Source organism: Phascolarctos cinereus, unplaced genomic scaffold, assembly GCF_003287225.1.
Source record: "Phascolarctos cinereus isolate Bilbo 61053 unplaced genomic scaffold, phaCin_HiC Scaffold_4;HRSCAF=312, whole genome shotgun sequence".
In the NCBI taxonomy this organism is placed as follows: Eukaryota; Metazoa; Chordata; class Mammalia; order Diprotodontia; family Phascolarctidae; genus Phascolarctos; species Phascolarctos cinereus.
In genome coordinates, this window is record NW_027555847.1 from 87,119,013 (window position 1) to 87,132,187 (window position 13,175).

The following is a 13,175-nucleotide window of genomic DNA, read 5'->3' on the forward strand; positions in this document are numbered from 1 at the left end:
ACAGCCTGGGAGGCAAGTTGGAATTGGGCTTGGAATCAGGGTTTGGGAAGTTGAGGAGGCCAAACTTTTCTCTATCAGGTAAACTCCATCTTCTGGCATCATTGGACTACGAAAAAGAGAAGACATATATGCTGGTGATCTTTCTGACAGATCGAGACCAGGAACAGGATTCTACACACCACCGGTCAGGCTCCTGCACCATCACCATTGAGGTTCAGGTAAACTCTGCCCCAATCCTGGTCCACTGGCCATGCCCTGTGTTAGAATCCTAACCCTTCTACCTAGCCTACCTTTGGCAAATTACTCAACTTTGCTAGGCCTCAGTTTCCTCATCTGTAAAGAAAGGGGTTGGACTAAGGTCACTTCCACTTCTAAAAATCATGGTCTTATTCCAATTCTTCCACTTTGGCTGGTGTCCTTTCCTCCCGCTGACAGCCCCACTGTTCCAGCAGGATCGTGGGGAAAATATTTTATAGCCTTTAAGGTGCTCTATAGTAGAAATAATCTCTTCCTTATGGCAACTGAGGGATGAGTTTTCCCCTGAGCTCTGGGTTTGGGAGACCCCCTCACAATACCCCTGACTGGACCCCAGCCTCCCACCCTTTTTGGCTAACTTGGAGAAAGGGGGCTGTCATTTCCAGAAAGGGGCTAGAACGTGGGCTTCCATGCTCTGGAGTTTTTACCACTGAGTCAGAAAGGAGGACTCTGAACCCCCTGCTATCTTGCTGTAGAATGTGAATGACTATGCCCCAGAATGTGAACCCCCGTTCCAAGAGATCACCATCTCTTCTGCCCCAAGCGTCAATGCAGAGGTGACAAGGCTGATGTGCTCGGACAGGGACAGGCCAGAGCAAGCCCCAGGAGCATTCTCTTTCACCATTGTTGGAGGTCAGGGCTGGTGGATTGGGACTGTAAGCCTTTGGACCTGGGCTGAGAGGGATGGTTTTAGAGATCCCGGGGTATACTGGAACAGAGCTGTTTTGGTGCCTGGGTCAGTTACCATGAACTGTGCTGGGGCAAGCAGAAAAATCATCCTTAAATCAACTTCTAAAGACAAATTCAGTTGCAGAAGGAGATCCCAGGGAGAAATCTTGTACCTTGAGCCACAAGGTCCCTTGCAGTGAGACACCCTAGGACAGTGACTTCTGTGCTGCTGCTGGGGAGGCTGCTGCTAAGGGCACATCAGGACTGGGGTTCAAGTAGGGTGTGTAAAAGAATTGGCATCTCACCTTGTTGGTTCCTGTGGGCTTTTACCCCAACTGGCTGGTCTTTGTGCAAGCCCCTGATTCTTGCACTTACAAATTCCATGTTCAAAGTTTCAGAGCTTGTGGATAGCCAACACTGCCCCAACTAGGGTGCCCCCCCCCAAAGTCGTGGTCCTCAGCCAAGTTGGGTGTTGTGCTGGCAGAAGCCAGGCCCATCCCTCAGAGATTTTAACCTGCCCTTCTGCCCCAGGAAGAGACATGTTGGGGCCAGGGGAAGATGACAAAGGATGCAGAGAGTGCAGGGGTGGAGAAAAGTAGAGCTGAGGTCATCTGTCTTAACCCACCCCTCCCCACGCAGCAAGACATTGCCAATACTGAGCTTTGGCAGACAGTGGGTAAGGCCACTAGGTCCCAGGAGAGAGGCATGGTAGAGATTCACCTGTTGAGAGTGAGAACTCACATTCTAGTGGGGAAGGAAGCAGAAAAAAGAAGGCAGAAAAAGGAGACAAGAGATAACCAATTTTGTGACATTCCTTGGTAGGAAACAGCAATGGAAGGTTCTACATGAGGGACAATATTCTATTCCACGACGTCTTTTCTTTTCAATCCAATGGGCTCTTGGACTCCCACACGTATGAGCTCCTGGTCCGGGTGGCTGACAATGGACCTACCCTCCCACTCTTCAGTACCACAGCCGTTGTCATTGTTCATGTGATTCCCTGGATGACCACAGTGCCTACTGCCAGCACAAAACCCCCGATGGTGAGGCTCCTCTCCCCCAACTTGAGGCAGCCTGGTCTGAGACTCTGTCTCCTGGTCTTCCCTCTCTTGCCTTGCCAATTTCCCAAAGCCTTGTCTGATTCCTCCTGGGCATGTCCCATCTCTGTTTTCAGGTTTCCTCCCCCACACCCTTGCTAGTGACTAGAATTGAGGATTACTGGGCTCCCGAAGCTTGGTTTGTGGTTGTGTTAACAGTGACTGGAGTTCTCCTGTTCACTATCTTGGGCTGGCTCCTTTGCAGATGGCCTGGAAGGTAAGTGCCTTAATTTTCCGCATTCCACCAGGTCTCTCTACATACAGTACGTTTATGAAAAGTTTGAAAAAAGGACTATAAAAGATGTCATAATAGACATGAGTAATTGCAAAAATAGAATTGGGTGGGTGAGAGGGAGGAATGGTAAGTCAATACCCCAAGTACTTTGCTAATCTCCATAGAATATTCAGAGCACCTGTGTGGAAGTCTTCCAGCATGTGGGGTGGGTAGGTCACTTTTGGAGGACTTCTGGAGAACCATGGACAAGAATCTCACCAAAAGAGAAAGTGAGGAGGGGTGGTGAACTGCCTCAGTGGAGGGAGTGCTCATCTTGATGAGATAATGGATATATCAAAGTAAAAATCATTGCTTAGGGTGGAAAGGCATCAAGCCCCAGGACACTGGAAAGGAGCCATCTGCGAAAGTCATCTTTGATATCAGAAGTAGAATAACCAGTCAAGCCCCTATGTGGTAGCCTTATGCCAGTTACTATTATGGGTGTATTCAAAAGAAACCAAAGCATGGTCTCTGAACTACAGGGATTTATCATCAAAGGGGGCAGGATGGGCACAGGTGATAAAGACTTAAGAACACTGATTAAGAACATTCTTTTATGAATCCATGCTCTTACCAGTGTGTGTAATTCTTTCAATAGAATACATCATAATCTGTGCTCATGTTCTCATTCTGTGAAATTTTTTGCCATGTCTTTAAGAAGGATCTATCCAAAAGGAAAGTCTTCCTTTGGTTCTTTTAATGTCTTTCTGATACCTGTATTCAAGCTGTTTATCTATAATCTCTCTCTTTTTTATAAAAGCAATCCTTTAAAAAATTATATCTTTTGTTTTTATATCACCTTCATTTCTATATGTTTCCCTCTTACCTTCCCTACCAAAGGAGCACCTTTTATAACAAAGAATGAAAAAAAGAAAAAAAAAGCAGGTAAAACAAACCAATGTAATTAACCAAGTCTGTGAGTACATTCAATGTTATATACCCTTAGATCTGAACCTCTACAAAGAAGAGAGAGAGGTGCATCTTCCCATCTTTTCTTTGGGTCCAAGCTTTTAGTCATTAGAATAACACTTGTTGCTGTTTTATTGGTTCTTTCCATTTCCATCATGTCTTCGTTGTGAATTCTGCTTTCCTGGTTCTGCTTAGTTCACTTGTCATCAGTTCATATAAGTCTTCTGTGCTTCTCTGAATTTTTCATAGTCATCATTTTTTCTAGTATAGTAAATATTCCATTACATGCATGTACCACAACATGCTTATATCCATTCTCCAATGGAAAGTCATCTACTTTGTTTCCCTGTCTCTATTACTGTAAAACAACAAAAAGGGATGTTATTAATATTTTGGTATATATGGGACCTTTCGATCTTTTTCTGACCCTTGGGTTATATATCTAGTAGCGGGATTTTGGGATCACTCATTTTTTTTTCAGAATAATTCCAGATTGTTTTCCAGAATAGTTGGACCGTCTATTTCTCTTATTCTCTGTATATGACTGTTCCACCTCCTTTTCTAGTCACACTTGTCTTTTAAGATGTCTCTCTGGCACCCAGTGCAGTGCCTTGCTGATTGCTTAAGGAATGTTTCTTGAATTGAAATTGACTGCCTGTTATACCAATTCTCACTTACAAGTCATCATTGGTAACATGCTGCAGTCTGCTTAACAACAGTCATGCATCCTTCCATTGCCCTTTAGGGCTCCTGACATTTTAATTATTCTGAGATTATGACTCTCAGAAGCCCATGATTCATAGCATTGCAGTATTCCTGGGAGAGTTTTGGCCTTAAAGAGTGAGCTTTTGCAGTCTGATCTCCCTCACTATTTAGGTACTCTGTCTATGACTATGTTCATGCTGGCTGAGATCTTTTTGATCATGTTTGTTCTTAAGTCAGGGCAGGGCCATCGATGACTCAAGAAATCTAGCAAAAAAATGTCAACAAGTACAAATCAGCATGATGCAACCTGAGAACCAGGTTGATCATGCTGAAGAACTCATCACTCATTACAAACCTGAGCCTTTTTGGACTGTGCCTTTGCACCATTTGTGAAAGCTCTGTGCTCCCAGAATCATAAGAGAAGCTATCCACAGGGTCCTGATGACTTGGTGTTCTTGGAGACAAAAGGAGGATGGAAAGAGAAGCTCACCCATCTGTATCTCCCTTCAGGATGGCTCAGAGCATTAAAAAATGTCAAGAATTTCAAGACAGTGTGTTCCTTTGTTTCTCTCTGCTTTCTTGATCTCTCCTCCTCCTTTTCTAAATTTATTGAGTATATCAAGTTCCTTTATCTCTGGCTGAGATGTTTAGGTCCCTTGGGAAGAAGACTGATGCTCTGCAAATCCTCCAAAGCCAGGTCAATTTGAGGATGAAATGCGCTAGACCTTAGAACCAGCAGCTTAGTTGAGAGGCGAATCCCAGGATCAGACAGGAAAAGCAAAGTGTAAAGAGAGTGAAGTGACCCAGGCTCTGTCCTATTTTTTAAATTATGAGGCTGAGATGAACTTCCAGATGGATTCTTGAGCATTTTGAGTAGCTAGCTTAGGGATAAGATTCAGTACTAGCTCTGTGACATTAAACTGTATCATTTGTAAAGAACAGTGAATGTCACAGATTGCAGCTCTCAAAATGGCAGCTTCATTGCTTAGCTGGCCTCAAGGTAGCACTCTTTTCAGCTATGAGTCCAGGAGACAAGGAGCAGGCCCTGTCAGCTGGGCCATATAGCTGTCAGCCTGGAGAAGCAAGGTCAGAAGCTATGAAAAAAGCAGCTGAAGTTCCCTTCTCCACCACAAGGAACAAACAAGCAGCTTAGGGAACAGCTGAAGCCAAGATTTCTGTCTGGTATACTTCTAGAGGCAGTGTGGTTTAATTCAGACTCTTGGAATCAGATTCTGAGAAGCTAGGTTCAAATCCTAGCTTGTTTATTTACTACCTGGTTAAGTCAGTTCATTTTTCCTTGGCCTCTTGTTTCCTTGTTGGAAAACAGGGTTGGATGAGACAGCTTCTAAAGTTTTTCCTAGTTTTAACTCCAATGAACCTCATCTATCTTGTGAATCATTATGTCTCCCTTATCTCTCCCCTAATGGTTTATCTTTCTGCCCTTTCTGTTCTTTATCTTCTTTCTCTTTTCTCTCTCCTTTTTATCCATTTTTATCCAATTCCTTAACCTTCATCACTCACACTGCTAGCTTCTGATGGAGTCTACAATCCGATGAGAATATAACAAGCTAAAGAACGTGTTTAACTCTGTGCCACCTTTTTTGACTTTGGAGATCACAAACCTCAGAGAAGTAGATAAGGATTTGTGGATGGTGTGAAGCAAGACATTACCATAATGTACACAGAGCTTAGCATGAGTCCTGCCACTGGTAGAGAGTCTAATACAGGAAATAAGCTAGAAAAATAATTACGTCTCTGGATAAAGAAAATAGAGTGACAGTAAATAACTCACTTAGCTACTGTGGCACATATCAAGCAATCAACGAACATTCAGGACCTACTATGGGCCTGGCACTGTGCTAAATGCTGGGGATTAAAAAAATGAAATAATTTCTTCTTTCAGGAAACTCATTCTATTAGGGAAATATCACGTACACATGTGTCAGTCAGTCATCAAGTCAAGAAGCATGTATTAAGTGATTACAGTATGCTAACATTAGGGACTGAGAAAGCTTCTTGCAGAAGGTGAAATTTTAGCCAAGATGTGAAGGAAGGAGGTCAAGAAAGCCAGGAGGCAGTGGGGAGGAAGGCAAACGTTCCAGGCGTGGGGGATAGCCAGGGAAAGGGCACAGAACTGGGGGCATCTGGAGGGAGGAGCAGCAAGGAAGTCAATGTCACTGCATCATAGAGAACAAGAGGGGAGTGAAGAAAGGAAGGAAGGGAGCAGATTATGGAGAGTTATGAAAGGCAAACAATGTTTTATTTTCTGCTTGATTCTGGAGGTCATAGGGAATCAATCGCTGGAATTTGCTAAGCAGTGAGGGGTGACCTACTCACTGCTTCACTTTAGGAAGATCATCTTGGCAGCTGACTGGAGGAGAGACTGGAGTGAGGAAAGACTTGAAGAAGGGAAACCAAACAGAAGTCTATTGCCACAGTCCAAATGTGAGGTAACGAAGGCCTGTATCAGGCAGTGTCCGAGGACAGAAGGGGACCTATGTGAAAGACGTTGCAAAGTTAGAATTGACAGGACTTGGCAAAAGAATGGATATGGAGGATGAGATAGAGTGAGGAGTTGAGGATGACACTTGGGTCGTGATCATGGGTAATTAGGAGGATGATGATGCTTCCCATGACAGTAATTGGAAAGAATTTGGGAAGAAGGGAAGGTTTTGGGAGAAAGGTCATGAGTTCAGTTTTTTACATGTTGAGTTTAAGATGTCTATGGAAGATGCCCAATGAGCAGTTGGAGATATGGAGGTCAGGAGAAAAGTTAGGTCTAGATAAACAGATCTGAAAAATCATCTTCATAGAGATGATAATTAAATCCATGGAAGCTGATGAGATCACCTAGTGAAATAATATAGCTGGAGAAGAGCACAGGGCCCAGGACAGAACCCTATGAGATACCCATAGTTACAGGGCATGACCTAGAAGAAAATCTGTCAAAGGAGACTGAGAAAGAGCCGTTAGCCAGGTAGAAGGAGAATTAGGAGAATTACAAAAACCTAGAGAGAAAAAAGAATCAAGGAGAAGAGGGTAATTGACAAGGTCAAAGGTTGCAGAGATGTCAAGAAAGATAAGGATTGAGAAAAGACTGTTAAATTTGCCAATCAAGAGTTCATTGGTAATGATGGAGCAGTTTGAGCTGAATGAGGAGAGTAAAAACAACAATACAGAGAATGAAGATGAGAGTGGGAGGAAAGGAAGTCGAGGCACTGATTGTAGATGGCTTTTTTTTCTTTTGGTAGATGGCTTTCTTAAGGAATTAAACTGCAATAGAGAGGAGAACTGGAGGATGATAGGCTGCGTGAATAAAGAGATTTTTTTTTTGAGATATGGAAAACCTATTGGTGGTTTCAGGAGTAATGAAAAGGTTTGGAAAAGTCACTGTGGTGAGTGGACTGGTGAATCAATTAGGGAGGTGTAAAAGAAAAGTATTAGACTATGCAACATAAATACGTAGCACTCCCAGTTAGCACAGTTTTGAGCTTTTCTCCAGTTTCATTCATCAGCATATAAATAGGAGATAAGGCAGTGGATGGTGGGAGTAATCCAAAGGCTTTGCAGGGCATGATTGATGATAACAAAAGGGGGATAAGGAACTTCAGAGTAGAAGATAGCGTTTAGAGTTGAACTGGTTCATCAGGGGTCAAGGTAGGGAAGGGAAGAAAGTATGGCTAGTACAGGGGAGATAGCCTGGAAAAGAACTGATAGATAAAGGGATTGGAAGTCATGGGAAAACAAAGAACAGGTTTAGGGGTTGTAAGGCAGATGGAATGATAAAAATTATGAATTTCAGGTTTTATGAACATGGTAGTGGAATGGGTATGGGTGATAGCAAGATCAAGGGTATGACCATCTCTACATGTAGCTCAGGTATGATAGAGGAGTAGGTCGTGGGGAACAGGTAAACTGAGGAACCGGGAAGTTAGACGTTTGAGGGAGTATCAATAGTATATATATATTTAAGTGTCCCCTAGTATGAGGGGAGGAATTGAAGAGGACAGAAAGACTACGAGCCAGGCATTGAACTTACTGAGGAAAGGAGAGGGTTCTGAAGGTCAGTAGATAACAGCAACCAGAATCTCGATTGGGTGGTAAATATAGATTGAATCAGCCTCATCAGAGGAGAGGTTACTGAGTAATGGTAGGGGAGGTAGAGTCTAGAGAAGGTAATAGGAATCCAGGAGTATTCTGACTTCCTCACCTTAAGTTGTGGGTATGAATGAAAGTACAATCAGTGCTGGAAAGGATGGTCAGGGGTGCTGTGCCATCAAGAAGGAGCCAGGTCACAGCGAATGGAAGAAGATGGAAGGAGTGAGAAAGGAAATGATTTAAGATGAAAGCAAATTTTTTAACTATGGAACATGCATTCCAGAGGGCACAGTGGAGGAGGTGGGTAGATCTGAAGTGGGTTATTGGAGGAGGGTCAGCTTGAGGGGTGGCAGTACAGGAGAGGAAGTGGGGGACAGGGAACAAATTTTGTACAATGACAGTTCAGAATCACTAGGACAGGGAGTATGACAGGATAGGAGTATGCTTACCATTGAGTAATGAATTCAGGTAGATCATCAGCAATTGGAAAAAGTCCTTTGAGGCAAGGAGGTGATTAAACAGTCCAGGGCTCTGTTCTGATGGTTAACCTTGTGACAGGAGGTCTACCTCACAAAGGAAGGAGGAGCTAAAGATATAGTCCAACACAGAACTCCAGAGTAAGGAAGCCACAAGCAGGCAGGCTGGATTGGAGCTGATGGGGGTCAAAGGTAAAGGGCACAGAAGGGCAGGCTGAATCTGGGGCTCCCCAAGAAGTCCCAAGGACAAATGCAGGCCAGAGCTGGATCAGGATGAAGCAGTACTCCCTGCTCCCTGGGAAGTCCCAGAGGCAAAAACAGAAGCCTCTGTATACATATAAACAGAATAAATATTTACATGTAGTAGGGAGAGAGTTGGTCATGACACCCCTGATTAATTTATTTTTCCCGCCTCCAGTCTGATTGTTGAAATCACAGAAGGGGCAAGTAACAGAGCCATAGTGTTAATGTGATAAATAAATGAAATGCAAAGATGTGTCTGTGGCCTCTTACGCCTTTAGGAAGTGTGAAATTTTTCCCTAACGGAATTCAGTTTGCCATTTGGCTAGCCCTAGTGGCCTTTAAAAAGCTAGGTTGGGAGCTCTGGACACAGCCAAGGCTGGAGAGCTTTGCAGAATGTGACCTCTGGTATTTAGAGGAGAGCCACCTCTGAAGGAAGAACCCAGCTCTTGAGAAGGAATCCATTTTGCCTTTCCCCTTCCTTCTCTTCCAGATGGCAGCAAGGGGTTGGGGAGAAGATTTCTCTCTCCTTTCTACCATCCACTATTTTACAGTGGGGCTGCCCTCCCTGCAGGAGGCATTGCATCCAACAAGGAACAGGCCCAGGGATTCTAGGGAACAGTCAGTAAAGGCATCTCCACTGACCCCTGGTAGCAGATAAAAGAGCTGATCATGAATTCAAGAGAAAACCAGCCCTGGGATATAAGATTTGAGTTGTGGAGAGGAGCAGGCTCAGGAAACTTGGCTGAGCCACTCGCCTAGCAGAGACTCTATCCATGCCTAGCAGGGACAGCCTGAAGATGCCATGAGAAGATCCAGCAGTGCCACAGATGGGAGTTGCTTTAGACATATGTGATCCCTATGTACGTTTGTACATATTGCCAATTTACCCTATGTATATGCTCACCCTTCCCATTGACACTGTGCACGTATGTGGGAGGTATGCCTCAGGTTTATGAGAGCAAAGTTTTGTAGTTATCCTCATCTCTATGCCATCTTAGTAAATACGTTTATTTTCAGCAAATTGGGTGTACTGGCTATCAAAGGTAACCATAACGGTGTGTATATGTATGTATATATGTCCCTGCAGTCTCATTCCCCCAATTTGCATTCATACTGACAAGTTATATACCCAGAAGAGCAGGTGACTGCTTCCTCAAGTTCCAAGAATAACGCTGTGGAATAACTCCTAATGCTATAGCCATGAGCCCCAACCAGTGTGATGCCCATTGACAATCATCTAGTAAATGCGATAAATTCTTTTTAAAAAATTTACACAAGGGTTTTCTTTTCATTTTTCTTTTTTTCAGTGGTGGAGGCTAGAGATGGGAGGAAGAGAAAGTAGATTTCTGTTCATTAAAAAATATAATTAGGGGCAGCTAGGTGGCGCAGTGGATAGAACTCCGGCCTTGGAGTCAGAAGGATCTGAGTTCAAATACGACCTTAGACACTTGACACTTACTAGCTGTGTGATTCTGGGCAAGTCATTTGCCCAGTTGTCTCACCAAAAAAAAAAAATTTGTAATTTAGTTTTTAAAAAAGAAAAGACATTTACCTAAATGACAGAGCAAGAGCAATAGTTAGAAAGCATTCCCCATGAAAAGGTGCATCTTCCCATAAATTCACACAGAGTCCGTGGTAGAGGAAGAGTGGGCAGAAAGTTAAAGGACTATGTTTGAGAAGCAACGTGTAAGGAATGCATGTGGCCAAGGCAATGCCCAACTACAGAACAACAGGGCCTAGCTATCTTTTCTTTCTGTGGTGAGCTCACTTTGGGGCAAGGCGCTAGTGTCAATGATGGGTGAGTCACCTTCACAAGTATAAATTGGAGGAGGCCCAGAGAGACACCAGTTGCCTTGAAAAAAGATCTCTGGGGGTTTTGGTGGACTAAAAGCTCAATATGAATCAGAGTTTGTGATGTGGCAACCAAGGAAGCTGATATAATCTTGGAATGCATTAAAAGAGTCATGGCTTCAAGAAATAAGAAAGAAATAGTCCCATTGTGTTCTGTCCTCGTCAGACTTCATCGGGAGTGTTGTGTTCAGTTTAAGGATGATGATGAAAGACCAAAGTGTCCAGCGGAAGACACTAGCGTGGAAAAAGGATTGTAAATCTATGACATATGTAAATTGGTTGAAAGAACTAGAAATATTTAGCCTGGAGAAAAGAAGACTCCAAGGGAGAGATGATTGCCGACTTCAAATATTTGAAGGGCTGTATTGTGGAGGAAGGATTGGACACATTCTGTTTGGTCCCAGAGGGCTGAACCAGGAACAATAGGTGAAAGTTTTAAAGAGACAGTATAGGCGCCTAGATCAATAGTTACAACTGTCCAAGAGAAAAATGGGCTACCTCGTGCATTGGTAGCTTTCCTCTTCCATGGATGTCTTTGAGCAGAGGCTGAATGAGTACTTGTCTGATATTTTATAACAAGGATTCTTTTTGTGTATGAGTTGGACTGGCTGGTCACTAAAGTCCCTTTCAGGTCTCAAATTATGTGATTTTGAGTCATTCCACTGCCAGGCTGGTCTGGCTCCCCACACAGCAGAATGTCTGTTGGGCAGAGTCAAGCAGGGCTGATCCATACATATAGTTTAGGGATTCTGAACCTGGGATTCATGGACCTCATGGATAGATTTCAGAGGGTATATGAACTTGGATAGAACAAAAAAGTCATCTTTATGTTCACTAACTTCTAAACGAAATTTAGCATTTCCTTCAGTTATTTAAAAACATGATTCTCAGAGAGGGGTCCATAAACTTTACTAGGCTGTGAAAGGGGTCTATGTCACAAAAGGTTAAGAACTTCTGATCTAGTTATTTATGACCCTGGAAAAAGCTCCAGGGAAAAGTCTCTTAAACAAAGCTTTGGTGTCTTTGAAAGGAATTGACAAGGTCCCATCTAGAAAAGATGCTTAATGGACAAAGTTGTAGATATCAGATACAGGAAAGCTATTTATTTCGTGTACCACAAAAGAAATACTTGAAACCAAAAAAAAGCCTTGTAAGTATGCATAGACAAATACGTGCCTCTCTAAGGATGCCATGGCAACATCAGAAATCTGCAAAGTGTCTTGGTGCTGTACTCTCTAGAGAACATTTTGAAGAACAGCACAAAGCAAAGACTGAAGGTCACTGAATTGGATTCTGTCTGACGACTTGCATAAGGCAGCACTTGCCTGATGGTCAGAATAATTTGCTGGACCTCAGGATAACAGTCTTCGGCATTGCTTTTCAAATTTCCATCAGGGCTCTAGGCAATTCTCTAAGATTCTAATTTGCAGAGAAAGCTCTGACTTGAATTAGTAGAGAGTTTCCTCACTATGCCAATAAAATTACCCCTAATCCTATTCCCATCCCTATTTCCTACAATTCCTCATTGTTAGGACTATTTCCCCCCGTGCCCATGTCAGCCTAAATCTGCCTCTTCTACTCATGCTCCTGATTCTGCCCTCTGGGGTCAAATAGAACTGGTATAATCCATCTTTCACATGAAAACCCTTCAAATACTTGGACACATATATCATAACCCCTCTGAGTCTTCTCCAGGCTAGACAGCTCCAGTTCCATCAGCTGTTCTTCATATGACATGGACTCGACTCTTTCACTGCCTAGTTACCTTCTCCAGGTTATCTGTGGCTTTCTTAAGCCAAAGAACCCAGAACTAAACACAGAGCTCCAAGTAAGATTTGGTAAGGACAGAGTTAAAAAGGAGTAGTATGGCTTTCTTAATTCTGGAAGCTAGGTCTCTTTTAGTGCAGTCCAAGATTGCATTAGGTGTTTTGGCTGCCAGATCACACTGCTGATCCATGAAAACCTCAGGTCTTTTTCAGACACACTGCTATCTATTCATGCTTCCCTTAACTGGAAGTATTCATGAAGCTGATTTTTTTAAAACCCAAGTGTAAGACTATACATTTATCCCTACTGGATCTTATTTTATATAGATTTAGTTTCGTTCTCTAACTTGTTAAGATCTTGGATCCTGATTCTGTCATTCGCTGCCTCCCTATCCCTTCCAGCTTTGTGTCACATGCACTTTTGGTGAGCATGCCATCTGGACCATTATCCAAATCATTAAAATGTTCATCATAACAGGACCAAGTACAGGTCCCTGGGCTATTTGACTTTCTGACAAATTGACATCAAACCATTAATGACTATTCTTCTGGTCTAACTATCCAAGAAGTTTTGAATCAATCTAATTGTATTATCAGGTAATCCACATTTCTCCACCTTCTTCACAAGAAGAACATGAGATACTTGCTCAAAAGTGTTGCTAAAAGCTAGCTTAAATTATATTTACTGGCACAGTGGATAGAGCATCGGCCCTGGAGTCAGGAGGACCTGAGTTCAAATCTGGCCTCAGATACATAACACTTACTAGCTGTGCAACTCAAGGCAAGTCACTTAACCCCAACTGCCTCACCAAATGAAAAAAAAAATCTAAAA

General features: G+C 43.0%; 1 protein-coding gene across 7 annotated transcripts in view; it reads left to right on the forward strand.

Moving 5' to 3' along the window:
• Window positions 1-13,175, forward strand: part of CDHR4 (cadherin related family member 4) — a 40,032-nt gene that overhangs the window by 15,701 nt on the left and 11,156 nt on the right. For 6 of the 7 annotated variants that reach the window (XM_020999285.2, XM_078152366.1, XM_020999282.2 and 3 more), the window contains 4 exons: window positions 79-218; window positions 732-888; window positions 1,747-1,967; window positions 2,099-2,238. In XM_020999285.2, the coding sequence (XP_020854944.1) occupies window positions 79-218; window positions 732-888; window positions 1,747-1,967; window positions 2,099-2,238 (658 nt within the window). Of the gene's footprint in view, window positions 1-78; window positions 219-731; window positions 889-1,746; window positions 1,968-2,098; window positions 2,239-6,191; window positions 6,278-13,175 lie in introns of those variants that run through there. The other variant, XM_078152370.1, reaches the window with a different exon arrangement.